This window comes from Phaeoacremonium minimum (assembly GCF_000392275.1).
Source record: "Phaeoacremonium minimum UCRPA7 unplaced genomic scaffold PA7_03_scaffold_348, whole genome shotgun sequence".
In the NCBI taxonomy this organism is placed as follows: Eukaryota; Fungi; Ascomycota; class Sordariomycetes; order Togniniales; family Togniniaceae; genus Phaeoacremonium; species Phaeoacremonium minimum.
In genome coordinates, this window is record NW_006921252.1 from 1 (window position 1) to 27,751 (window position 27,751).

Below are 27,751 nucleotides of genomic sequence, written 5' to 3' on the forward strand. Positions count from 1 at the left end.
GGGGGGGGGGGGGGGGGGCCAGGCTGTGTGACCCATCCACCTTCCAAGCCATCCAGACATACAAAAGAACCATGCCTCCTCCTCTCTTCTCCTCCATATCAACCTCCTCAACTTCGCTCTCCAACAGGCCTTGGATTCGTCTCGGGCCCCTTCACTCTGCTCACCAACAACTCGCAAGTGATATCTTCGCCTGCAATCCCTTTTCATCTTCGACTCTTAGTCTGCCTCGCAGTTCTTCACCTTCGGTCCAGCCTGATTGAGTGTCTCTCACCAGCCTGCTTCCCTCGACACCCTCGCCGGCGTCGACGACAACTAGCTCTTTGAGTTGAGAACGACTTCTACTGTGTAGGAGCCTTCGTACTTGACTCGACAAACTCCATTTATCAACTCTACTCTCTTCACACACCAACACATCAATACTCTCCTCACAATGTCTTCCGACTGGGCACACGCTTTCTGCTTGACCTGCGACAAGCAGACGGATGGTACTACGTACTGTTCCGAGTCTTGCAGGCTCGCCGACTACGAGACCACCTCGTCAACAACGAGCTCGGGGCCGAGCTCGCCATCTTTCACCGGCTCAAGCTACCCGTGGTCGTTCTCTAAGCCGGCAACATCCTCCACCAAGTTCTACCTCTCGCCTGCCTACGACTTCACGACCCGACAGCCGTATGGCTCCACCACCCAAACATCATCAACCAAGCGAAACGACTCCCTCACACCTCCCAACCGAATCCTCTCTCCTTCCAGCTCTCACAGCAGCCTGTGCTCGATGAGGAGCAGCTCCTCAGCCGGTGCCGATGCCGCCCAACAACTCTCTGAGAAGGCGAGGAAGGAATTGTTGGCATATGCCAGCTCGTTCGAGAACGTCCGGTCACAACGACGACGATCATACTAAAGCTTCGTACTTTGACGACGGCGCCGATGGACGCCAATCTACGCAAACACCTTGACTTTTTTTCCTTTATACCCCACTCGAAACGACAACAATGACACATCTCGACCACTCTTCTCTTCTTCCTCGATACTTAGCAAATACTCGTTGTTCTGCTATCGGTTGTTTTATGTAACACAAAAAAAGCATCAACTCGGAGCACAGCATTATAAAAAGTTTGGCCAACACACGGTTTGGGATTTTGATTTGAACAATCTGGCTTTGACGAAAGGCGTCTAACCCGGAGACTGGATGGAGACACACTTTGCTTGTTCTGTACCACGCAACGCTCTGGGGGAACCTCATCATATCATATCATCATCTGCTACAAAGAGAGCATTGACATTTGGTCGCAGCCGCTAGGATTTTTTCTTTTCTTTTTATCAAGGGTGCTTATCATAGCGAACTGTTTGAGCCCGGGAAGCGGGCTATGGAACGGACTACTATGGGATGGAACTGGCGTTGGAAGTCGGCACGACAACTGTTGTCTGTCTGTGATACCAATATGTTTTTTAACGATCATGTCAGAATGGCTGCTGTACTCCCAAGGGAAAATCAATTGTTCACACCATCGCCCAGTGGGGATACTGGGAAGGGCTTGCTTGGGCAGACATTGGGAGGAAGGCATATCTAGGGCAAACTACCTTAGCAGCACACTCGACTGTGTCCCGTCTCGGGATAGGTCAGTGATGAAATGGAAATTCAGTTTCAAACTGGCCCACCACAAAAAACGTTTTCACCAGCAGCACTTGGCTCCTCCGTTCCTGCCTGTGATTACCATGTCTCTCAATCAAATACCGGCGCCAATGGGCATTGACACGCAACCCCAGGAGCTCAGCCAATTGACCACTGGCTTGGTCCGCTTTATTGACCAACCTGCCTTAACCTCAGACTCAAAAGGCCCCGCCTATGTACTGTACGCATTTTTCCCTTACCGCGCCTCTCTTTGCATGTTGGTCCTCTCCCCATTCTCTTCCAATAGGCACACATCGGATGCTGCCCAAGGATCACTCACTAAGAGAGGGTGGCAAGTGAAAAATACCTTGGTGAGCCAACAACGGCGCTGCCTGCAAGCTACCTAATTCCCCACATCCACCTAGAGCCAGGGCGGTTGCAGACATACATTGCAGCTGCTTTCTTGGAGGGGAGCGTTTGGGTAGGACTACAGTAGCACTAACTGCCACTTGCTAGACGGTTTCGCCCAAAGAAAAAAACGAACGACAGAGCTGGATGGCGTGCTACCAGCGGCTGGGTCCACTTTAGGCCTTGGGAACTTTTGTTCCTTGTTGGCCCCGTTTTCTCCATTCTCCCTCTCGAGTCCGGCTCCGCGCCATGACGTGAGCCTCAGTGAGCCCAGCCAGACTACCAGAGCACACCAAAGACAGTGTCATTAGTCTAGCGTGTGCCTTACAGCAGGCAGTGAGTGACTGGCCTGGCTCCCTGGGAGTGAAGGAAAAACTAAATTATTGTGGGAACTCTGGCGGCCGTTTCCACCTCGCCCCAACTTCCCCTTGCGCCTTACTACTGGATGTTTTGTTATTGCCTTCTGGAACTTAAGGTTTCCCTTAGCTGATATTGCCCCCTTCTTCCCACTAGCAGGTTAGGTAGCTGGTAGGTAGTCTAAGCTGGAGTTCCGTAGTGTCTAGACTTTTTCTTCTTTGTGAGTAAGAGAACTGGGGCCCCTCTACTCGAGCGGCAGACAATTGAATGAGCTGGGCCTTTGTGTCTCTTTGTCTTGACGGCTCCTTTCTTTGACGCTCAATCAAAGTCCGGCCGGTTTCCTTTTCCTTTTGGGAAAACAAAGAGCACCCACCGCCCACGCAACACCCACGGACGGGACAGAGAGAGAGATAGAGAGACGGGCAGCAACCCGGCTCCAAGGCACGGGAGAAAGGGAGAGGCAGGGGAGAGGGCAGAGGAGGGTGGGAAGTCCGTGGGACATACAGTACAGCACCTACACAGACAGACACACACGCCACGGGAAGCGGCATCGTGGTCACCAGGAAAAAGTTAACAGTTACAAAAGTTCCACTTGGCATTGCATAACGCCCCAGGTTGGCCAACGGGAGCTGGAGATGGAGGCACGAGAGTGAGAGACAAGAGATGGCAGTGATGTGATGTGGACAGATAAATTGCACATTTCTCATCATGACGGCCCTGCACGGCAATGCACTACACTACACTACACTACACTACACTGCACTGTACCTTTCTCCACGTCTCCTGTTCTCCCATAACAACATGCTATTTCTTGCGTTATTCCTGAAATTCCATGTCACGCCCCCTCGCAGGCCCCCATCTCTAACCCGCCCTAGCACCACTCGGTCAGTTGGTGTTTTACGTTGTAGCAGCCTTTAGGCTTCATGCTAAGCACGACGGCGTCTCGCTGGGCCCTTCGCTTCCCCGCAGTCCGCAAAAACCAAGCCAGCGAGCGAGTCTTAACGTTAGCACCACCAAGAAAAGAGGGTTTCCCGGAGTCACGCCCCTCCCCAGTTTTTGCACTTGGCCTTCCTTATCCATAGTTAGTTACCTGACATTTACCTAAGAGTAATGAATGAATGACCGACTTGACTGACTGACTGATGAGACGACGACTTCTTGACTACCGAAGCATCAAGAATGAGGGGAAGAGGAGGGAGCTAATCACGCGTACTATGCCATACTATGCCCCCCTACCCTATGCTGTACGAGGGTATTACCCCAGGTTTTTGTCAAGTCGGCTTCGGCATTGACATCCATTTTCCTTGACTAATCCTTTTGCACCATTCATCGATCCCATCCATCCATACGCCTCTCTGCTGACAGCAGCAGGAGGAAGATGAGGAGGAGCTACTATGCAGTAACTACGCTTCACTTCCCAAGACGCCTGCCGGAAGCGGTTACAAGATATGAAATGGTTTCCTGTTCGTTGTTGGCATAATCCCAGGGGCGCAGCCAATCAGCATCCGCCTTCCGTGGCCAGTCAGGGCCTGTTTCAGATGCGGAGATTGAACGTCAGTCAGTACGTTAGGTGTACTGTACTGTACGGTACAGTAAAGTAATAATGGCATGCCCGGCAGGTCTCTTGGAATTTGTCCTGCCCAGTCCAAGTCCTGGGCATTCATTTGCCGCAGGAGGGAGCAGAGCAGCGCAGCACATTACGTACAGATTATACCACAAAAGGTGCGAGCATGCACTCAATGCACGTTGAAACGAACGATCTGAGGCAGGCGTAATAAGTTAATTAATTACACATGGTGGAAATTCTCTGCACGTATGGTGTTGGCTCGTCTCCTCTCGGTCACGAGCAGGCACGCAATCGCTGGAGCCCGTTTGCTCAGACTCTGGGCAATGTCACCACTTCCCCCCCCTCGCTCGGGACACGCACGACAGTCGATGACGAGATGACGTCGATCGAGACTGATCCAAAAGTATCTCCATTCATCGAAAGGGAGCGAATCCAAACACAATGGCCTCTGACGGCCTCGGCTTCGACGATCTCTGTTTCATCTTCTTGTTGTGCTTTTGCCAGTGCCACAGCCCTCTGGTACTAAAAAATTTCGTTGTCCCGCGGTACACCCCGTTCGTTGCCTTACCAGGCACAGGGCCATCACCCATCGTACAAGCGCTGAGCAGATTGGCCGCCGGGCTGGCTGACGTGGGACGAGTTACACGTCAGGACAGGCTGTGAGCGTACTGACCGAGATTGGCAGGGGTTGGAGGGCATCTCGAGAGGATTCCAGACTCCCTACATTGCAGTACATCTGCACCTTGAACTACAGTGTGTGAACCATAATCATCAAAATGCAACTAATTCAGGCAACCTTTGCTGTCAGAGGCGACGTTACTAAAGTCTGATGCAATATCACTGTCATTTAGAAAGCGTGGGATTTCCTTGATTTATCTGGCATAAATGAGAATATGTGCTCTTGATAATAGCCGTGATTATCAGCAGGCATAACACGCATACTTAGAGGGGGGTGCAATGGTCAGTGGCCAATATGGCGCCGTTCCCAGCAGCAGAGAAACGAGAGAGTCGTCAATCTAGCCCAGCAGGCCTCCAGTGCTGGTGCACCACCTATTACACAGTCCCTCTGTTGAATCTCGTTTTGGCACCCCAACTTCCCTCTGGTTTCAAGACCTGGTTGTCATCAATCTCAGAACGAATGGCGTGTCGCCCTCGCTGCCGGAGGATCCCAACAGGGTACTGGGGCGCTGGGGACTCAGTAGGGCTCAGTTTATCGACAGGGGTCCTTGCAATAGGCGTTCGGATAATTTTTTATATTGATTGATCTCCATCACGCGTTTCTTACTTCAGATATCAGGCTATGAGAGGACGAGGATGAGGGATCAGGGAAACAAGCAGCAGAGTTTCTGACGGGACACGACGCAAAAAGCATGCTCAACCACTCGCTAACAGAAGATTGAGCGGTCCACCCGCAATTTGCATTGATGTCTGTTTGCGCCAGCTCACTGCAACTCGAAACAACCGCAGTGGGGAAGAGAGAGAGAGAAGAGGCCCATCAAGGTTTGACGGCAGGTGTTCCAGTGGAACCTGCTCATCGACGATGATCTCGGCTCCTGCCGGGGCCATCCCAGGTACGGCCGAACTCACTTCTTGTTGTTGTTCACTGGGGGTTTGGCCTGTCTCCGCTGCCGGTCCGGGGGTTCGTCCAAACGGAACGACATCCCCATCCCTCTTCAAATGACAATGAGACGTCCGGATTTCCACTTCTACTGCCGGGAGTCGCTGTCTTGGAATTGTAATTCGCCTTTTGGCTCACAGGATCAGCCCACTTCATGCCAGAGGTGTCAGTCACTCCCAGTACGAGGCATTTATGGATCTGTCCAGGAGGGCTGCCGAAAACCAAAACAAATGCCTCGCCCGGCTTCAGAGGCGGACGAGCCTGCCAAGGTGTGAGGGCTAAGTTAATGCTCGGATCCTCGTCCGGTGGCTTGCGTGTACGGCATTGGCTTTTTTTTCTTCTCAGAAAGTTTTCCTCTCGGCTCTTTTCCAGCGCTGTCTCAGCCGCGAGTTCGCGGCCGCCATGTCTAACCTAGGGATAAGGTACCCCGATGAAGGGCCTGGGGCTGGCTCATCGAACGTGCAATGAACCTGAAGTGTTCCTAGAGGCGGCTCGTCGCTGGTGACGCAGCCTCAGGCACTGGACGTCCATATGTCCACCAAGCTGCGCTGTCTGACACTGTCCGCCCTGATTTGCAGGGCTACCGGCACCTAGGGCCAGGGCACGCACGGTACGATTGCGATCTGTGTGAACCCTGCCTGCTGCGGATCCCGCCTGGGTGGGTGAGTCAAAAAGCCGCCTCAACATGTGTAACTTGAGCAGACTCTGCCGCATCATCAAACAATGGGCAGAAAACTCTGCACAGGGCTCGGCAGCACGGGAAGCGACCAGACTGGCACAGAATTGTGGCCCCTGAGCGGGGACCTTCTCTCAACACCCCAGGAACAGTTTTTCCAAAGGGACAACGCCGACAGGACCAGGCAGCTCGTGAAAAGTTTCCTTGCTGATGACTGGACTGGGACCGTGAGCATGAAAAGTGTATGACTGGTCGTGGTGGAGAGGTTGCATTGAACAAGGCAGCGGAAGCTACTGCGGGAACTAGAGCCTAGTCCGCCCTACGTGTTCGTCTGTCGTCGTCCGGCTTGGCCCCCAGGGCTCCAGTAGGCAACTTCATCTGTGGAGCGGAGTGGAGTGGACTGGCGAAACTGGGCTGGCTGGCTGGCTGGCTGACTGACTGTCTAGCCTGCCTTAGTGCCATGGTGCGGCTGTCAAATGTCAGCTCTGGCGGCCTTGATCGCATCATTGGAGAATGGAGATGCGCCAGCACATCGAAGATCCAGGGACGACGAGTGCAGGCTCAGGACCGCAGGAGTCAAGACAGAATGCAAGCCACCCATGCATCTAGATTCCTCGATGGCGTTTCTCAGGTTTGCACCATCTCCGGCTGTCTCTTCTCTGTTCTTCGCTGTGATTCCTCGACCTGTTAAAATTTCCATGTGTTCGACATGCAGTGCTTTAGCTGCGTGTCTCAGCGCCTCCTGTTCGATGACAGACGGATGGCAGGAGAATGATGACCCAGCTCAGAAGATCTGTGGAATGTTGAAGCGCTGTTTTCGGCCGTGTCTCTCCAAACGGGACAACTGTTCGTCGAGCTGGCTACACTACACTCCACCTAGAGCGGAAGTGCCTGTCTGTCCATCGACACCTTGGCCTTGGAACGGGCTCCGGTGTGCCGTCTCTACTCAACGGCATTAGATGCCATGTCTCGGTCTTAGCCAGGTCTACGTAGGCTAGCAGAACGCCCTTGGAATTCAGGGTCCGCTTCATTTGCTTCATCCCTCGTGTGGGGGTCGAGCAGTCAGTAGCCCCAAGAAGCTCCAGGATAGTTTGAGTCACAATTACTATTACTGTCTCCTCATCCTTCAGGGCTCACCTCCGGGGGTCTCGCGATCCAAGACAATCATGGCTACATCAACACCTCTCTTTGTTTACGCCTCCAGGTGGAGTTGAGATCCACCGGGCCCGGGGAGCCAGACGAGTCTGTGATTGTGCGAGAATGCATGCCGTCTCTGCCTCTTTGCAAATTCTTCCATTCCTGCCAACCATGCCATGCCCCGTCCAGCCTGTTACACTTGGCGATCACAATTCACGTAACAGGTAGCAAGTGTGGAAAAAAATTTTCTCTCCATGTCTCACATCGAGGACAGCACAAGTCTTATGTGCAACTCTTTTCGTTGTGTACGGCGTAATCATCGTCTATGCAAGTGTGGGCCCCTTGTATCGTGAGCCATAATGAATGATTATGCTTCCCGCAGACCAATTCCATAAATTCATCAGAACACAACGAGCATGCGTGCAGACTCATAGCTCGATCTTGAGGGTCTCAAAACCCCTGGCCAGCACCTCCGCTCCGCCGACCCTTTCAAACTCCAGCTCGAGGTCCGGCTGCGCCTCCCGGTACAGGGCGTGCTTCTCGCTCGCCATCTTGCAGTTGTACGCCGCCTCCTCGTCGCTGATGATCCGCTTCTCGAGGCCGTTGGCGGCGGCGGCCTCGACCTGCAGCTGGATGGCGCACGAGCGCTCGAGCAGGCCGAACATGAAGCCGGCCTCGTCGACGGTGGCGCCGACCGTCAGCAGGCCGTGGTTCATCAGGATGACGCCCTTGTTGTGCGGGCCCAGCGCCTCGGCGATCCGCTCGCCCTCGTCCGTCGCGAACACGATGCCGCCGTAGTTGGCGTACACGGCGTGCGCGTTGTGGAAGTTGCACACGTCCTGCGTGAGCATGTCCAGCGGCCGCGCGAACACCGACCACGCACGCCCCGCGGCCGTGTGCGCGTGGCAGATGGCGTGGATGTCCGGCCGCCGCTTGTGGATCGCCGAGTGGATGAAGTAGCCGGCCAAGTTGGCGGTGCGGCGCCCCGTCGTCTTGTTCGGGTTGCCGCCGACGATGCGGCCCGTCTCGATCTCGATGGGCAGCATGTCGCCGGCGGTGAGTGTTCCATAATGTTTGCTTAGCGGGTTCATCCACATCACCGCCGGGAATTCTGGGTCGCGGACAGAGATGTGTCCGGACTGGCCCTCGGCATAGTTCTGATGCGCCCATTGCCTGAAGGTCGCGGCCATGTGAATCAGAATATGCCTTCTCTCCTCGGCGAAGGAGGGGAATGTGGGAATGCCTGATACAACAGTAAGTCTCACGCCATGAGGACGTCAATTTCTGTAGATGTGAATTCCTTGAGTGAGTTGAAAATTCCCAAACGCCATCTTTTTCCAGCCACTCCTATTGTACAACGATCACCAATGCTACCTCAGAGGAAACCTTGAATCTCACCTGGCAGAACCTCTCCCAATGAAATGGCCTCTAGCGGCGTCTTCTCATGCTCGACTTCAGGAACATCCTGCTTCTTCACCGCCACAGCAGTGGTGGACTCGAAGGACTCCCTGATTGCTGAGGGGGCCATGTTGCTGCGTGTGTATTCTCTTCTATCTGAGGTGAGCTGAATCTTTACGCGTCCTTTGCTCTTGTCGGATACGAATCTGAGGCTGTCGCTTCTTGTGAATTCGTCGTTAGTGTGGTCGGCAAAGATTTTGAGGTCTCGGGCATGAACAGAGGTTAAGATAAGACTAAAAGGCATGCCGTCTTACATTCGGAGCGCGCTGGTAGGTCGCCGTTGCGGGTCTGCCGGTCCCGGAGGTCCACCCTGAGAGGGGAAGGCACGCCGAATTGATAGCGTGGCGAGACCCTAGAGTTCTGAAGATAGCCTTGATAGCTTCCCAGCTTACAATCATCAATGACATTGTAAGTGTGGCGATGGCATTATTGATAACAGCTGATTCCATCCGCAGTTCTACTCTAGTCTAATCGGTTATTAGTCTTTAGAGTAAACTATAACTCAAGCCACTTGTGTCCCAGAATCCCGAGTTGAGAAAACATGACTTGGCAAGCCCTTTCTGAAGATCAATTGTGCTTGAAAGAGAAATTTGTAGGGTGAAGCAACGACATAAAGGCAACAGCAAGTTGTCAAGGCATGAGTTCCGATATTATGAGCAGACTCATCAATCCCTAGAGTGAGACCGACGATCCAGAGTTTACTTGCAAGTTTAAAGACAACCACAATTTTCATCTGCCGGCTTTGGACTTCGAAGCCATTGAGAATTGAAATTCGAGCTACCAACCCTGATATATGCAGATGGGATGTCCATCACGAGCTAGAGTCGTAGGCCCTAGAAGCTCATTTGTATGGCTCTCAACCACTCTCACTCGATACTGTGCGAGGCACCTGTCTGTCGGCCATCATTATAAGGGGTTTCTTGAATCAAATTGAGTAAAATTCTCATCGGGTTTAAGGTCTTCAAAAGTGCTGTATTTTCAAGACGTCCCGGTATGCTGAAAGGTCACCAAGAGGCTATTCAGTATGCCGAGTGGATCCAGGGTTAAAAGGCTTCTGATTGAGTCCTATGGAATTAGTTGTTCCGACTACGAAATTTCGTGAGCTGCTATCTGTGATTCTGATGATCAACACTCTGTAAGCCTGGCTACGGTGTTCGAGCCTCTTCTCTCTATTGCAATGAGACTTACGTAATATTTATCTTTCGGACTTATAAAGGAAGTTAGGCCGTGTTCAGTTCCATAGCCTTTTGAGAGCAACTTATGGTCTCAGAGTAGAACCATAGTATCGACAGTTGCTCATATGAGATGTCATGCTGGGTCCCAAAAGTCGTTGAGTGCTCACAAGCTCAAGACAGCACTCACTACCCTTCAGATCTCAAGTTTACCCTTCACGGTGAAGAGCCTAAGGTATGTCTTATCCGGAGGAAGAATTCCGATGCATGTCACTGAGCCGAGCAAGAAGTATAACCACACCTCGACGTAGACCACGTGTTTGATCAAGCAAATATTCATCTAGATCTTTTTTCATATTTCGCCGGCCAGTCGGCCCGTAAACTAGAAACCCAATGCTATCAAATGTGCCGAAACTTACACGTAAGCCAGACGAAGTGTTCCCCACGGCCCTGGATAGCGACAGACCCGAGCCTTCGTCCACAGATAGCTCACACACTCTCAACCAGACCGTGAACCGTTCGAACGCCACATTTCCCTTTGTATGCAGCCGACCAAGTTTATACAACTTTGGTTCTGTAAAGTAAATCACAAGAAACGTATGAATGAGCCGCCAAACATGCTGTCACAGTGATTGAGCTGACTTCAATGATCTTCGAGAGCATTGATGCGCTTCTTCAAGAACTCAAAGGAGGAGAAAAATATCGCATTGACCGCGCAGGAGCGGCCCATGGACACGCCGAGACCGCGGTACATCTGCTTTCGGAAGAATTCGATCTTCACCGGCTTGACTTTCTGTCCTTTCGAGTACATGAGGCAGTTTCGCTGATATATGCTCTTGGCCGAGTCGATGGGATCTACTCTTGTTAGGCTGGGTGGCTATGGGAAAGGGGTGCCAAGGCTTGACTTACAAATCATTGCCCATGAGACAATACCGCAGAGACCACCAGCGACCAGGACAGCGAGAGGGTTGGAATGTGTCCCATCACCACCGAATGTGGTCAGAAGTTGCTTGCTACTCTCGTAGGTCATGAAGTATATGCCAGTGCCAAGCGTATCTCTCACTAGCCAAGACGTTAGCTTTCCCGAAACCACGACAGGCTTTAATCTGAAGGGCAGTCCTACAAAGATGCAGGTTGAAGCCTGTGTACAGGCCCCCGAGTCCGCGGTGTTTGACAATATTTCTCATTGTCTTGAAAGTCCCCTTATTCTGATAGCTCGCCGCAATCTTTTGACTCTGAGGCTCGGGGCAGTTCTTCTTGTCGGCCAAGAGGACCGAGACTTGAGCACTCAGTTTGGTCAACTCAAAGGGGCCTAAGCGAGGCAAAAGTCAGCGAAGGCACCTTTGATTTGACTCTCTCATCACTTACAAGCTATCAACGTGATGCATGAGCCAGCTGTGGCACCGGCCGCGCCAAAGCAGGCAATTGAGGACAGGTTTGGATATGTCCCCCTCTTGTTGACGTGCCCCAGCACATCGATTCCGAAATTTTTCTTGAGCCAGTCGGAGTAGGCGTATTTAGAGCGTTGATAGATCGAGAAGGAGACGGTTCGGACGAGCGTCACACTTGCCATTGGGGCAGTTACGCCTATAGGACCCCATGGGTAGATGATTAGCAATGAGGTTCAAGATTCCGTGGACCGGGACGGAGACTGCGCTCGAAGGGACAAGGGACGCTCGTACCTCGAAAGAAACCTCTCAGCTTCTCTTGCTGGTAAGTATGGCGCACGCAGTCCAAAAACCCTGCGTACTTGTACGTCTGCATGCGTGTCTTCACACTATCGAGAGGGAATGCAGACACCGTCGACAGGACACTCGAAGCACTGGCGGCGACCTCGGTGCGGTAGCGCTTGATGAAGCGCTTCTGCCCCGCGGGGCGCTGGTGCTGCTCATTCTGATCCCGATCTTTCTCTCGTCCCCTATCTCGATCCCTGCTGCCGTATTGAGGCATTCTCGGCGGCGGTTGCAGTTTGATACCATCTTGGACGTGGGTCTGCTCGGCCGTCGCTGTCATCTCTTCCCGCGGCAACTCGGTTGTTGGCCTTTCTCAGCAGCCGCCTTTAGACAATGGTCTCGGCGGAGCCTAAGACCAGAGTCCTCAATGCGGTCGCGGTACGGCCAGTTGCCAGTAAGGGAAGGTCCATGAAGAACCCCGCGACGCGTGCGGTGTTCCAGTGAGGGTAGGCTGTCCTCGATGCGTTGAATCCGGCCGGGTTGTCTTTGGTGAGAGTATTAGTCGTATGATTTGTCGGGAGGGATTGAGAAAAGAGGTCCTAGAGGGGATGTTGTAGAGGGAGGGGAAGGGAAGGAGAGTGTCTCCTCAGAATTGGTATCGCCGTCCTACCAGATCAAAGTACAATCGGTTGGACGACCTGGTGCATGTGTGTGTGAGCGTCTTCTCTGTGGTGTGTGAGTGGTGGTGTGTGTGTGGCACGTATGTATGTGGTGAGGGAAAGGCTTAACAGTAGCGTAGGTGCTGCAGTGCTGTGACCAGTTGATTGCGGGGTTGAAATGTACAAAGAAGCTCCCTCCGTTTCTGAGCACCTGGTTGGCCACACTGCTGTCGGGCACCCCACCCCACCTCCCTATGACGAAGATCTCTCTACAATTGAGATAGATAGATACTATGCGATAGATACCTACCTTGCCTTAAGGACCTTACTTGGCCCGGGATATCGTCCGATGGGCCATCACAGGAGACCTCTCACTGAATTACCTACCTGCAGGTGGTGAAGTGCAATGTAGAGAGGATGTATCACAAGCTGATAACAGAAAGATGGACAATTCACAGCGGCTCAGTCAGATATGTTCCGTGACGAGGATGATCCCTTCTGCTTGGCTTAGTCTGGCTTGTAGCTTTGGATAGGTACCTAACCCGAGAGGAGGTAAGCCGATGCATGTGTCCAGCACAGCACCTATGTCTACTACGCAGGAACCTTGGGGCAGACTGACTCAGAGCAATTGGTTGACCAGCTAACCCAACAGACGTTTTGTCCATTGTCCGCTACTCATCCCTTATCTCTCAGGAGAAAGCCATGGCCTGACCTCAACCTAACTCACTGCAGCTGCTGTGTGGTAGAGGATCGCTGCAGGTCGGCCGTGAACAGCGGCTGCGCAGCGCTCGTTGCTCGTTGCCGACGTCATGCTTGCAGCCAGGCTCTATTAAAGATCACCGGCCTGCAGCAGCCTGTGCCAACTCCCAACGTCTCACAATTGCCCTTCTCGTTCTCCCGCCCGACGGGCTACAAATTGAGCAGGAATTGAATAGAACATCCATAGGTGTCTATCTGCATTTACGGTATGAGCATGATTTGCAAATGCAAGACCCCAGCTTCGACCCCCAAACGGGCGAGCGAGCCGCGATGGACCCTGAGGCGGCAACGGCAGACAAGCAACGAATCCGTACAGGGAGTGTAGCACAGCCAAGGGAAGGCCAATGAACTGTCATTCGATTACGGGTATGCTAAGCAACCTGCCACACCGGCTGTGGAGCAAGGCGAAGAGAGACTGGGGGTTCGTATTGGTGTCCATCAGTCCACGATCAACAATGCTATTCCCCGCGCGCGAGACCTGCAGGTCTCACAGTCTTAGCATAGCACATGCAATCCAACATGCCCTTTTCTTGAATCTTCTTCAGTCTCCCAGCCCCTAACTGCCTTTGCTCTCATGATCTGACATACGTCGCTGCATTCTTGTTCGATAGGAATCAAGTGCTCAAAGAGGAGGATCGCAGGATCTGACTAGACTTTTGCTATAGGAAGCTCTCCAGACCGTTTCGGGAAGACCGCACTGGCCAATCGCAGCTCATTGTACCAGTAGTTGTCCATTTTGAGCACAACAGGCGCAAAGTAGGGCATAAATGGGGGTTACGTGATGCTCGTCTCGGTGCTGAATGTGACTGCTGTGTATGCTGCCCTACATGAGCTCCCCGGATCGGCCAACTGAGCCGGCTTGGCCCCGGTAGCTCGGCACTTTGGGGTCGATTAGAGATGACTGGGGAGCTCGTTCAGCGCAGACACAGGCCCATGGTCTTGTTGAGCATAGCAATCGTCATCTCATAATGCTGATATGCCGTATCTTTGATCGTGTTTCTGAACATAGACGTCAGCCAAATGCAGAGGGGGAGAGATGAAAAAAACTAACGATTTCTTCGGCTTCCCCTGCGCATCCCGCGCCTCCTTCGCGATGACCGACCACTTGCGCGCGCGCACCTCGTGCTGGCGGGCGTGCGCCGTGCGCAGCAGGTTCTGCAGGATCTTGTGCTCCAGCCCGGCCTCGACGGCCGCGGCCTTGAGGAACAGGATCGTCCGGTATACGGCACGGGGGTCGAGCACCGCCGGCGCCGCCTGCTTCTCGCGGAACGCCGCGCGCAGCTGGTCGCGGGCCACGAAGCGTGCCGGCTTGGAATACTGTACTGCCCGCAGCAAGCCGCGGTACAGGTGCCGGTAGGCGCGGATAATCTCCTCGTTTGACATGAAGCCCTGTTGATCCGTGTGGTTTCGAAGTTGAGTTGTGGTGGATGAAAGGAGATATAGGTTATGAGATTTTATATGGAGATGTGAAGTGCCTGAGGTAAGTGCCAATAACAAAGAAGCACCGGCCACCAGATCCGCAAGGACTACCTTAACCCCTTGAAGAACGCTGATAGTTCTCAGCCATCCACTTCACTTTTCATTTCACTTGTCACGAGCTATAATTATTCTACTTATAAGATCCCTTTTCACTTGCGAGGATACATATATCAATGTAAATGCGTCTGAAATTTGCCCTATACATAGCGCTTAGACTGCGCCCTAAATCTGCATTCCGAATGTTATCCGCGCGTATCCAATGCGGAGACCCAATTGCCCATCTCTATTAATACAAACGCTCGCAGCATCCCATGACACTGGGAGCGTTTGAGACATGGCAAGTCTATGCCTGGTCCTGCCTCTGGAACCTCGTCACACCCCCGTGGGCTACACTCTTCTCTCCGGGAACATGAGCGCCTTTCTATATGCAATATGGTCTAATCATGGCCATGTGTCCGTTGCTTTCCACCCATGGTCGTATCGTTTCGTTTAGTCCTCTCTCTCGGAACGCAGTGGTGCGTATCTTCCGCTGCGCGTGGATGCACTTCCTGGTGATCTCGTGCGGCTAACGACTCTTGAAATCCATCCGGCAATACCACCGTCCCTCTCGCTCTGAGACCCCAACTGAGGCTTTCCGTCCACGATGGGTACATGAGGCGGGTCAATGTCAAGACCCGGGAAGTTGTTTGATGGGCCCAGCAAGGGGCGGCCGCGGATGTCGAGAGATGGAACGGGAGAGCCAGACCGCACAAGAGCTCCGGACTGAGGTCCCATAGCAGGAGTGCCCATGGTGGCCGGAGTTCCCATTGCTGTGCTGGCATCGCCAAAGATGGAGTCCATATCTTCGAGCCGGACACCACTGGTCTCTGGGTAGATGAAGTAGACTGCAAAAAATCAGTTTTCACACTTGCTTTGGACATCAAACCTCTCAAGACTTACCAATGACAAAACTAGTAGCACAGAAGAATGCATGCACCAGATACAGCCTCCACTTGATCCACTCCTGTAGAATCGGTGTCATCTCACCGACAAGCCAGTTGAATGCCCAGTTTGTAGCTGTTGACAGAGATGCGCCCTTAGATCGAATGGTCAACGGCAGAATTTCGGGAGGGTACAACCAGGGGATTGGTCCCCAAGAGTACCCAAAGGCGGCGTTGTAGATCATCACGAACACTACAACAAGAGTCGGCGTGGCCCGGATGTCGAGGAATATGAAGTAGGATATCATGGAGAGTGAAACCGTCATGGCAACCGCTCCAGTGAGCAAAATGACGCGGCGACCCCAGGTGTCCACGATGTACCAAGGTGGGATCGTGGATAGGAAGTACGTGATGCCGTTGATACCCGTCATCAAGATAGCATCATGGCCCACCCAGCCAGCGGACTCGAACACGTATGGAGCATAATACGAGATTACGTTGATACCGTTGAGCTGAGCAAGAGCTTGGGCGGACATCGCGATGAAAACACGAGTCCTGTACCGGCGGAACATCTCGGCGTACGTGCGCTCACCTTCCTGTCGTGCAAGCAGAACATTCATCTTGATCTCGCGGTATTCCTCTCGAGCTTTGTGGTTGTGAATATCACCGCCACCATAGAGGTCGGCAATGACAACAATGCCTTCCTCGTCATGGTCATTGTCAAGCAGCCATCTGGGGTCGTCTGTCAATATTCTAGCTTGATGAGGTTATAAATGGAGCATACCTGGGAGATTCGACAATAACCAGACTTCCTAGACCTAGCAGCGCGCCCATGACACACTGCATGAACAGTGGCAGCCGCCAGGAGTAGTTGCTCTGGATAAACCCACAGAAGTAATCGACCCAGACAGATGTCGTGTAGCCGATGATGTTTCCTGAGAACTCAATGCAAGCCAGCTTACCCCGATTGTGGGGCGGAGAGATTTCGGACTGGTACACGGGAACAATCGTCGAGAGGGAACCAACACCGAGACCGGCAATGATTCTGCCCACCATCATCATGGTCATCGTCGTCGCAGCTGTCTGCAAGGCGCCGCCAACGAAGAAGATGATGGAGCCATAGAGAATTGTTCTTCGACGGCCGATGATATCGCCAATCCGGCCGACCATTAGAGATGAAATAAAGGCACCAACCTCTAGGATGGCTACCATGGTGCCTACATAGGCCTTCGAGGGGTGATTGAAGGCATCTAGGAAGTATGGACCGCTGGACGACACGTTAGTCAAGGTACATACAAGATAGGTGGCCTATAGGTGAGGAACGTACGTGATAATACCGGACATCACACCTTGGTCATATCCGAATAAAAAAACGCCTAATGAGACGAAGATACTTGTGAAATAGCTAGACAGGAGATTAGTATCGATGGGATAGTCTTGGGGGAGACCTAGGAGATCTCACATCAAGGGCTTGCCGGTGAGGCCATGAACGGAACTCCCTCCTCCCGACATGATTGTGGCCAGAATGCGTTCTGCTCTAGAAACTCTTCGAGCAGCGACGTCTGGGATCTCAATTGCCTCTTTACTAACGACTCCAGATTGGTAGGGGGAGTGCCGGTCGCGTGCGTGACGGCCGCGGCTGGACTCGGCGTCGATGCGGACGTGCTTCTTGTTGGGGTAATGGTGCTTGGGGTGTCTCTTCAGAACGCCAGCGAGGATCTCGTCATCGAGCGTGTCGTTGAGGCGGTTGCGCAGGGGGTCCTCGTCGGCAAGCTGCTCCGCGATGTCGCCGGTGTCCGTCCACGAGTCCAAGTCGGAGTCAGAATCGGAGGCGTGCGGGCGGTCGACGTGGTGGGCTCCCTGCGAATTGGAGTACGAGTGCTGTCGGCCCAACAATGACGTCGCCTGCTCGTGTCCGCGTTCACGATGCTGGCCGGGCAGTGCTCTCAGGGGGATATTCGCGGGGGGCCTCGAGCTGGAGGAAAAAGGAATCTTGGATGGTGATGTGCTGGGAACGGGCAGCACTCCCGCAAAGAACGTGGTTGTCTGGGAATGGTAACGTGGAAGAGGGAATGGAAAAGGGAGATGCGGACGCACGAGCTACGACGCCGTTGCGGTGGATAGCCAGCAGTGCAGGCCAGTCAATCACAGGGTCCCTTTTGGGGTGTCCAAAGTTGGGAAAAGGTGCGACCTGACCACAGGAGACCACAGTTGCACACGGGATGGCCAGGTATTACCGTATTGGTATGCTCTGGGGGAGCCGATGGGTCTCCTGGATCCGCGCAGCGCGGGCTGTCGGGCGTGTCCCAGCCAAGATTGCACTGGAGAATGCCCATAAGCCATTAAATTCGGCGGTCACTCACTACCAGATCTGTCAAGCCAGCAGCCTTAGCCTCTCCACACGTCTTCCACCACGCATCTCACCGCTGCAGTTCAAGACCAGAGAAGGGCGCTGATTTGACGCGGGCTGTCGCAAAAGCGGATCAGGTGAAGTCTGTTGCTTCCCTGCGCCGCCGTCTGCCGCCCAGAGCATACTCGTGAAGTTGAGTTTCGGGGGCCTTTGATATGTAACTCTGACCGGTATTATGCTGTCGGGGTACATCTCGTGCAATTGGCAACCCCCTTGGCCGCATGAGATGGAGTCAGATGAGCTTGACAGCCTACCCAGCTGGGCATGACCGAGGCTCTTCAGGCCTTGCACGCGACCCCGTCTTTCTCCAGCTTTCCCCTCTTCCTATTTTACACAAGCCGGCAACGAGGATCGTGTGAGTGTGTGTGTGTGTGTGTGTGTGGATTCAGGAGCGAACTTGTCGTTGAGCTATGACGCAATCTGGCATTCGAGGCAAAACGGCCTTGGAAAGCAGCCCCCGTGTGGGGGTTGGCCTAGCGCCTACCTATCTACCTGGGTAGCGGCAGCCATCGTGACTTTTCGGCTTGCCGTTGGATTGCAACGCCCCAGCCAATGGACTGCTTCCCAAAACGCAGCCGGAGATCTATTAAGATCTTGATCTATATTTTGCAAAAGTCTCTTCAGATAGGCCCAGTCTCAACTAATCTCTCAGAGTTTGCACCCAAGCTTATCTTAGGAAGTTTGCTCGTCTCACAATCAGCCGTAATAATTACGAGATGGTAACGTGATCTTTCTACGTATTGGATATCGGACAACGGAACGAGGTCCCAGGAGTAGCGATTGTTGAGCATCAGCAGATACCTCAGGCAGATCTATTCAGAGGACTGTGAGAGCAAAGAGTAATAGCACAGAAGCAATTATTAGTGAGCTGTCGATTATTCAGGTGCCTTGTCACACTTGGAGTGATGAGTTGCCTGAACAATCTTTCACTCTATAGTGCCGACACTCCTCTACCTGTGCTGATCTCTGATCCCTCGACATTACTTACACACCAAATGAAATATGAGTACCGTGCAGTCCGGCGTCGATTTTTGGGAATTCATGATACTAGCATGTGGTGTATATGACACCCTGGCGGGATCTGAGAAAGCCCGGCTTTAGAAGCCCTTTAGGGATGCTAAAATTGCAGTGCAAATTTAATGCACATGCGTTTCGATCAATGAGAAGCAATGCCAAGAGGTCAACGTGTCTTCAACGCCACTCGCTCAGCTGCCATCGACCACAAGCCGCATGCGAGGCTCTGGTTGCGGGCAGCACAACAGCAGTTGACACCTAGTCGACCTTCAAAAGAGACCTAGACCATGGTCCTCGTAGAGGTTGCCAATTTGGCAAGAGGCTCTACGTCTGCGATTACTAAAAACAACAGCAGTCTAAGCGTTCTCAAGCACCCTAGAGGGGAAGTTGATCAGTGCTAACGATCCAGTTGGCGGAGCCAGCCTGCGGAGCCATTTTTTGCCACCTGCAAAGCACAGCCACACCCAAGCTGAGGGAGTCGTAAGCTCGTGGCAGTGGCTTGTAACCGTTGGCCAATGACACCCCAAAGAGATGTTCTGGAGCTGTGTAGTCCACTGGAAAGCTCTCTAGAATGGCTTGACATGCCAATCGATTACTTGGATAGCGGGGAAACGGGTTGGCCTAGCTCGCCTTGGTTGGAAGCCAAGATATAGAGGTCGGCAAGTCGGTGAGGGCGACTTTTACTTCTGTCGGGGAGCGGGTACGTGGTTTCAATGGGTTTGGACATGTTTGTTTGGCGGCGCATAAACCGTGCTGCTAAGCCGCAAAGTTTAATGAGCATTGAACACGCGCTCGAAGGGACGGGCCTGCAAGGATTGTCGCCTTGATGATGATAGACGCTGGGGATAGCCTCTCCCTTCGCTCACTCCTCAGTAACGGTGCTCAGGCCATGCCAACAAGAGAAAGGGATCTTTGGCTCAAGCTGTTATCAGTGTAACTTGGAATACGGTGAAAATGATAGACAGCACCTCAATACACTAAAGATTGATTAGCTCCTCCGAGACTTCATTAGCTAGGTGGCAATGGCCATGTCGCTGAAGAGACTAAATATTGCTGAAGAGGGCACGACTGGCCAGGAGGCATCGAGAGAGGGAAGCCACAAAGTAGGTTATCCGGGAGGATGCAACCACTGAGGAGGGCGGAGGGCCAATCGGTCGTGGCTGAAACGGCCGGACCCTTGCTTCTACCTGATAGCGGCAGAAGGATGGAAGAAACGGCGCGGGCCAGCATTGGAATTTGGAGAAAGAGTATCGTGACCTACCGGCCCGTTAATGTGTTGTTTGAACGGAGGTATTTCCCACGAGTCAAGTATGGACAGATCGAGCTGAGACTGGGTACATGGCCAGGTAGTAATGTTGGCAATTGCTTCGTCAGACATGTGCATTAAGCTTCCGAGCCGTTCGTGTCAGGGAGAGCGTTGTACAGGAAAGTTTGGCAATGCAGACTCGACCGCCGATTCCAAACAGGGGTCGCTTGATGCCAGCCGTCTGTACGACAGATGCCGGACTAAGAGCAATACCGGGTCAGCGTAGTGCGGCGTTCACCACCAGCAGGGCGTCTCGAATGCTCGTGACAGCCGAAACATGGGGATCTTAGGTTCGCCAGCCGTTTACAGAGCCACATCTTGGATCCAGGACTGGGCCGCATAGCAAGGGGGGAGGGCGGGCAAATGGCATGAACTCGGAGTGTAAGTGGATTGATTCCTCGAAATCCCCACGGATTGCTGTCCGTAACGCCCACCTGAGAAGCAATCGACTCGTCCTGACGGACCCAAAATGACCTTTGGCTGCCTCTTTACCCGGCTTTTCAAGCTGCATGCTGCAGGTCATACTGCTCTCTGAACTCAATTACGGTGAAGATCTGTGAGGAGACGCGTCCACTGCTCGGTATGGGCTGCACCTGCCGTGCGCCATCGGCTTCTAGACGGCTCATCATCGACGGTGTGCAGGTTGCCTTGCATAGCTTGTCGAGCGTTGCTTAGCTACCTGACACGGTATCTTGGGTTAGACGTAGCCGATGGATGCAACAAGGATGCGGCCAGACTGGGGAGGCAAAAAGGGCCTCTGGCTGTGGCCAAGTCGATTGGTGCCCAGCCATCGGTGCCCTCCAGCGCATCATGCATGATGGCCCATAAAGATCCCAAGATTGTCCATAGAGACCACTTCCCTGTAGAGATCTGGCGGTCTTTTTATATAGCCATGTTGTGCGCACCCGCTGGACTTGTTAAGATCCGTCCTGCTCCCACAGCCGCAGCGAAACCCATCACCACTGTCGTGTCTGCCGTCACACACTGTTACAGCAGTAATACTCGAGTGGTATCACGGCCGTCGAAATAGACACTGTGCCCTCGAGAGACAAACGAATCAGCCGGCGACGGGCCAAACCACCGCCATCTCCGTCATTTCCCTGGCCCTTGCTTCTGCTTCCCTTACAGGAAATTCGCCAAAGCTGCTGGCCAATCGCAAGGTCTGCTCGTCGCAGTGGGGGCTTTAGGGTCGGCTCAAGCCATCTCACCGGGCCACTAAGACAGGCAAAGACACTTGCAAGCTGTCGTGGGCCAGTGGTGCAGTGGTAGCTCAGCAAAAGGAACAGGCACAGACAACAGCCAGAGCCATCCATAATACTAATAATACGGACTGTGCAAGGGCCTCCCTCAAGCAGCAAGGACCATCAGGACCACTGAGCCACACCAGCCTTTTGCGGTTCCTGCCTCAGGTGGATTCCCCCAGGTACCTAGGAACAGGAAACCGAAGAGCATTAAATTTTACAGTGCCTTCTTTAGATTGCGGAGCCAGGCCTGGGCTGCCAATTTCGCCAGCCAAGCTCGCTCCTTCCCTCCCCCGTCACCCATAACAACACGCTGAGCAGTCCAACCTGCGACACCTCCACCTGATTTCTCACCAGAACAACTTTTCCCGGGCTCAATCAAGAGAACGATCAAGTTGACCACCAGCTAAACAAAGACATCACCAACAATCAAGAAGAAGAAGAGACAAAGTGACATAATTGAGGGGGAGAGACACCCGACTGTTAGCTTCGAGACACTGCGATCATCGATCACCCTACCAGCCACCCACACCCACCCGGCCTAACTGCTCATCTCATTTCCTTGGACCTAGGACCAAGGACCGTCACCCGCCGACAAGGTCACATCGTATTCATCCCTCCTTGTCTCGACTTTTGCCGTCGCAACCACTCCAGGCTGGTCGAAAACACATCTTCACGACTTCAATCATCTGTGCGATTGAAGAGGCAAGCTCTTCCATCACAACATCGTCACCTTGCTAGCTCGATTGGCGCCACCTTCAATCCCATAGTGCCGCCTGGTTACCCACACCCAGCGCCAGGCGCTTCACGATCAAATGGGTTCAACACAGTTTGGGAATTTCGGGGTAAGGACTCCATGCACGCTCCTGTGTCATTGCACATATCGAGTGCGTGCGCACGCAATTGATTTCTCTGCTAACTTGCTTCTCTTCAGCATTTCTGCCGAGATTCTACATTACCAGTCTGCAATGTATGTGTGACCCGAGCGATACCTATGTCCTAGGAAACGATCAATTGGTACACCTGACTAACCTCGACGATAGCTCCTCAGCTCGAGTCACAATCAAACTGGGCCATGGGGTGGCTGCGAATTGAGGGGGATTTCGCTCAGTGGAGGTAGACACCTGGGCAATTTAGGTTCGTTTGCGCGTGGAGCAATCAAGAGTACGGACCGTACTGACAAGTATCACAGGCTCTATACTACTTTGCGGTGTCGCTATCGCAACGAGCATCTACTTGATTCTGCGCTCAGAGCGCAAGAAGGCGGCTGTTGGTCGGAGGTGCGTTGACTGTGTATTGCTGTGATGCCTTCACCTGCTAAATTTGCCTTCAGAGAAATGCAGCTGTTCCTTCTAGGATACATTGTCATCGAGATTTGCGAGATATTTACCGTGGGCGAATTCCCGCTCAAGTCATCAGTCCGGATTGTAAGCTCGATATCGTGCAGAGAAGCCCATATTTGTTGCTAATCTCTTCCAGGCTTTCACCGGTATTCACATTGGCTTTATAATTGCTACAACATGGATTCTCATGCTCAATGCTGTCGTTGGATATCAGATCATTGACGATGGCACGCCTATGTCACTGGGCCTCATGATCGCCTCCGCGCTCGTGCTCCTTATCGGCACTGGCTACATTGCGCTCGATACCGGCTTCAGCTGGACCAACTACTGGGACTCCAGCTACGATGCGCCAAAGTTCCGAAATATCGCCCTATATGTGTTGTATCAGCTAGCGCCTCTGGTCTTCCTCGTTGCGTTCTTCGTGCTAGAAGCTATCCTGGTTCTCCGGGTCCTGGGAGAAACCAGGCCAATGATTTACCTGGGCGTTGCTGCACTTCTGTTCGCCTTGGGCCAGATCTTCAACTATGTGGTCAGCAAATACATATGCGATGGCACCTCTGGCAAGATTGACGGCGCAATGTTTGAGACACTCTTCACACTGCTGTCAGTGGTAACGATCTGGGTCTTCTGGTCGAGCATCACTGAGGACGACTGGCCGATGCCAGTAGGCAACACATACCCATGATAAAGATATTTGCATAATTTGTTTTGCCTCTGGAGTCGGAGTTCTGGCTGGAAGTACCTACACTGATAATGCATTCGACGACGCCTACGGGCCTCACGACCTTTATGCCGAATCGAATCGTACATGGCATCTTATTTAATTCATTTCACGAGCTGGCAACGGACGTTGGAAATCAATGCGAGAGGAGAATTGGATCATCATCTCGTCGCGAGACTGTTGGTCTAGTGTTGTAGTCGAGGGGGTGGATTTGCCGTCGAGACACTAAGATCTTGTTATCATTGTTCGTGGCACGTTGTATAGCGGTTTAGAGCATTACCTAGTATACCCAATGGATGGACGGCGACTGATGCATATGAAACGGTCGCCATGATAGAAGAGATAATAAATCAGCCTTTCGGCACAATGAACATTAAAAAATCCGGGTTTGATTCCTACCTTATCTCTTTGCTTAGCCTTGTAGTTCCTCACACCTGTATGAGACCTGTTAGCTTGACTGTGCAAGGGCAGCATGTGCACCAGCCTTGAAATCGCCCCGCACTGTGTTTCTAAATAAGCACAGCTTACTGGCTCAAGGGAGCTCTTAGGCAAGGCTGATCTTAGGAAATCGAGAAGGCTGCAGTGCACGACAAGAAGCTTTCATCTTCCTTCGTTCCTCACCTCCATCTCGACACACTCTCTTAGAATCTTAAGCCCCACTCTGTAGCTCGACCATTTTGGCCCAGCTCATGGATTCAGATGGTGAATATGTCGAGGACCGCAGCGACGATGACATTGCCGACCACCAGGTGACGAGCGGCGGCAACCCCCACGAAACTCGAGCCGTCACACAGCGCCAGTCCAGACATGACAGAGGCAAGAGGAAAGGCGACAGGCACAAGGGCGGTGGCAGGTCCAAGGCGGCATGGGAGGATATCCAGAGGAGCTGGGACACCGTCCTCGAGGGCGCCGACGGCAGCCTGGCGGTCGGCGACCTGCTCGAGGCCGAGAAGAGGAAGCGGCTGCTGCGCGATACGACGCCGCTGCAACGCGGCATCATCCGCCACCTAATGCTGGTGCTGGACATGTCGTTTGCCATGGCCGAGAAGGATCTACTGCCCAACCGGTACACGCTCACGATGCACTACGCGGTGGACTTTGTGCGCGAGTATTTCGAGCAGAATCCCATCTCGCAGCTAGGGATAATAGCGATGCGGGAGGGCATTGCGGTTAGGATAAGCGACATGAGCGGCAACCCGACAGAGCATATCGAGCGTCTGAGAGAGTGGGAGACAAAAGAGGAGCCAAACGGGAACCCCAGCTTGCAGAATGCGCTGGAGATGTGCCGTGGCGCGTTATTGTATGCTATGCCCATGGCCTTTGCAAGACATATCTGTCTATGAACAATCACTTACATGTCTAATTCCACTCCAGTCACGCTCCCTCACATGGTACTCGAGAAGTACTCATTATCTACGGAGCTCTTCTATCGAGTGACCCAGGCGATATCCACGACACCATCTCCAATCTGATCGCCGACCGCATCCGAGTCTCGATTGTCGGGCTCGCCGCACAAGTAGCCATTTGCGCAGAGCTCTGCTCCAAGACCAACGCGGGCGACGACAGCTCGTACTCCATAACAGAAAATGAAACACACTTCCACGACCTCTTCCTCGCCGCCACCACGCCACCCGTCACCCGCACACGAGAGCAGAGCAAGGCCTCGCTCTTGATGATGGGCTTCCCCAGCCGGACGCTGGCCGCCGGCGCAGCCGACAGTATATCCGCCTGCGCGTGCCACAACAAGCCGACGAGAGAAGGCTATCTATGCACGCGGTGCCAGACGAAGGTCTGCCGTCTGCCCGCTGAGTGTCCCGCCTGTGGCCTCACGCTCATTCTCTCCACGCACTTGGCGCGGTCATATCACCACCTGTTCCCCTTGCGCAACTGGGTGGAAGTGTCTTGGGCAGAGGCCGTGAAATCAAAGGCTTGCTATGCATGCCTGTCGCCTTTTCCGGAGGTGACAAAGGCAAGACTGAAGGGCAAGGGAAAGGCGCCAGCCATCATGCCAGGGACTTCAGATGCCGCGGCCGCCGCCAAACCGAAAGCGGCCGAGCCGGTAAAAGGGGTCAGTGAGAGTGGGCGATACGGGTGCGAGGTGTGTGGCAATCACTTCTGCATCGACTGCGATGTATTTGCACACGAAGTCGTTCACAACTGTCCCGGCTGCCAAAGCGATACGAGAGGCGCGGCTCAGCTAGCGGCGGAGATGAACGGCAATGGCCATGCGAACGGGGACATGGACATAGACTCATGACAGGTAGAAATCCTGCTCACGTTACCAAGGATATTTTGGAATGATTTTCTATTGTATAGGATGATTTCAAGCACTAGGGTCATGAAAAGGCGTATTAAGGTCTTCTACTATCTGGCTACTGGCCTACGGTGGGACATTGAGAAAGCATAGAGCATTCCTTGAATCAAAGAGAAACCACCAAGATGGTGTGTATTTGATACCATTCTGTATAAACACTATGTATATGCACACGTGAATGTTGGTTTTTGAACCAACCGGTATGGGGATTTTCCTTCAACGTCAAATTTACGTGATTGGATGTTACACATCTACAGATTACCACGCTCCGCCTGCTCACGCTCGATAGCCTCGAACAGGCTCTTGAAGTTGCCAGCACCGAAGCCCTCGAACGCATTGCGCTGGATGATTTCAATAAAGACTGTGGGGCGATCCATGAGCGGCTTGGTGAACAGCTGCAGGAGGTAGCCCTGCTCGTCGTAGTCGATGAGGATGTTGAGGCGCTCAATGGTCGCAAAGTCCTCCTGCAGCTCCCAGTTGCGCTTCTCCGTCTTGAGGCGCTGGCGCATGGTATCGTAGTACGTGATGGGGACGTCAATGAACTGCACGCCGCGGGCGCGCAGCGCCGACACGCAGCTGATGATGTCCGGAGTCAGGATGGCGATGTGCTGCACACCGGCGCCGCTGTTGAAGATAACGTACTCCTCAATCTGCGAGCGTTTCTTGCCGGGGGCCGGCTCGTTGATGGGCATCTTGACGATGTTATTTTCCGAGGCCATGACGATCGAGTTGAGGGCGCTGAACTCGGTGCTGATCTGGCTGTCATCGACCGACCAGAAGCGGTGGAAGGACAGGCACTGTTCGTAGAATGCGCATGCAGCAACCATGGCGTTCCAGTCTTGGTTGCCGACGCAGTGGTCGATACGGGCCATGTTAACGTCTGGCAAGGCGATCGCCGAAGGCTTCTGCTCGACAGCGCGGAAGCCCGGGAGAAAAGGACCGGTGTAGTTCTCTCGGGAGATCAAGGTGTGCGTGGTATCACCGTATGTGCGAATAACAGCCGTGGTCACGCTGCCGAACTGCTTGTCTTTGATCGTCTGAGGCGGTTGGACTGAGTTGGCACCCTGCTCAACAGCTCGGTAGTAGACAGCATCGACATTGTCCACCTCGAAGGCAACGTCCTTTACGGCATCGCCATGTCTCTCGAGGTGATCATGAGCCTCCTTGAGAAGCGCCTTCTCAGACTCGGAGATAGGCTCGTCCTCGGGGAGATAATTGTGTGAACGGATAGGGGACGTGAAGACGAAGCGAACATCACCGTTGCCAACGACATATGAGGTGAAGTATCGACTGCCAGTCTCCAGGCCACGATATGCGACTGTCTTCATACCAAAGAGAGTGCTGTAGTATGCCGCCGCCTGCTTGGCGTTGCCAACCCACCAGGTAACATGATCATAGCCATTGAAGCTGGGAACAGGGTGGCGGACCGCAAAGTCCGCCTCAGTTGGAGGTGTGGAATATGCGCTTTTCGGGGAGTCAGTGATGGCAGACGGGCTCATTATCACTCAGCAGTTTTCTTTGCTTGACGCTGACTATATCCAAGGTCTAGATATTGATTCTTGTGAGCAGACCAGTTGTCCTTGATGAAAGTAGTGAAAGATATTGGAGTGGAAAGGAAATACTCGAGACAGCCGCCAACTTATAAGGAATGTTGACGAATGGAATCAGAGATGGTTCGGGCCTCGTAATGATGTCTACCTTCCTTTTTGAGTTGTGTGTAAATGCAGTTCAAGATACAGATGTATTCCGTCATGCGGATAAGCCGCCTTGTATATGTCTTCGAGGGGGACCACCGAAGACCATGTCTTTGATTCAATGAGAAACGCCGGGCTACCCGTCAATTGGTGCACGCGGCCGCCAGCCGGCATAGCCATTATGTGAGACCTCATCAATTGGCACAAGACAGGATC

The 27,751-nt window shown here is 53.1% G+C and overlaps 7 protein-coding genes across 7 annotated transcripts; 2 read left to right on the forward strand and 5 right to left on the reverse strand.

The window, feature by feature from the left end:
• Positions 1–7,800: 7,800 nt before the first annotated feature.
• On the reverse strand, positions 7,801–8,900 carry UCRPA7_4417 (putative class ii aldolase protein; the record flags this gene model as incomplete). The annotated part of the gene is made up of 2 exons (XM_007917002.1): positions 7,801–8,615; positions 8,771–8,900. 2 exons carry the CDS (start codon positions 8,898–8,900, stop codon positions 7,801–7,803), a joined length of 945 nt encoding a protein of 314 aa, XP_007915193.1.
• A 1,745-nt stretch (positions 8,901–10,645) lies between these two features.
• Positions 10,646–11,952, reverse strand: UCRPA7_4418 (putative mitochondrial carrier protein; the record flags this gene model as incomplete). Its single annotated transcript, XM_007917054.1, has 5 exons — positions 10,646–10,857; positions 10,912–11,064; positions 11,126–11,314; positions 11,371–11,589; positions 11,685–11,952. 5 exons carry the CDS (start codon positions 11,950–11,952, stop codon positions 10,646–10,648), a joined length of 1,041 nt encoding a protein of 346 aa, XP_007915245.1.
• Positions 11,953–14,007: 2,055 nt separating this feature from the next.
• UCRPA7_4419 (putative mitochondrial carrier protein) lies at positions 14,008–14,476 on the reverse strand (the record flags this gene model as incomplete). The annotated part of the gene is made up of 2 exons (XM_007917015.1): positions 14,008–14,092; positions 14,145–14,476. 2 exons carry the CDS (start codon positions 14,474–14,476, stop codon positions 14,008–14,010), a joined length of 417 nt encoding a protein of 138 aa, XP_007915206.1.
• A 585-nt stretch (positions 14,477–15,061) lies between these two features.
• Positions 15,062–17,828, reverse strand: UCRPA7_4420 (putative hexose transporter protein; the record flags this gene model as incomplete). Its single annotated transcript, XM_007916986.1, has 6 exons — positions 15,062–15,456; positions 15,512–16,224; positions 16,277–16,759; positions 16,820–16,897; positions 16,955–17,352; positions 17,730–17,828. 6 exons carry the CDS (start codon positions 17,826–17,828, stop codon positions 15,062–15,064), a joined length of 2,166 nt encoding a protein of 721 aa, XP_007915177.1.
• Positions 17,829–22,319: 4,491 nt separating this feature from the next.
• On the forward strand, positions 22,320–23,491 carry UCRPA7_4421 (putative chitin synthase export chaperone protein; the record flags this gene model as incomplete). The annotated part of the gene is made up of 5 exons (XM_007917016.1): positions 22,320–22,350; positions 22,398–22,433; positions 22,656–22,743; positions 22,797–22,890; positions 22,943–23,491. The coding sequence occupies 5 exons, from the start codon at positions 22,320–22,322 to the stop codon at positions 23,489–23,491; spliced, it is 798 nt and encodes a 265-aa protein (XP_007915207.1).
• A 725-nt stretch (positions 23,492–24,216) lies between these two features.
• Positions 24,217–25,784, forward strand: UCRPA7_4422 (putative tfiih basal transcription factor complex p47 subunit protein; the record flags this gene model as incomplete). Its single annotated transcript, XM_007917001.1, has 2 exons — positions 24,217–24,827; positions 24,902–25,784. 2 exons carry the CDS (start codon positions 24,217–24,219, stop codon positions 25,782–25,784), a joined length of 1,494 nt encoding a protein of 497 aa, XP_007915192.1.
• Positions 25,785–26,092: 308 nt separating this feature from the next.
• UCRPA7_4423 (putative 4-hydroxyphenylpyruvate dioxygenase protein) lies at positions 26,093–27,169 on the reverse strand (the record flags this gene model as incomplete). Its single annotated transcript, XM_007917004.1, has 1 exon — positions 26,093–27,169. The coding sequence occupies one exon, from the start codon at positions 27,167–27,169 to the stop codon at positions 26,093–26,095; it is 1,077 nt and encodes a 358-aa protein (XP_007915195.1).
• Between the last annotated feature and the right edge of the window lie 582 nt (positions 27,170–27,751).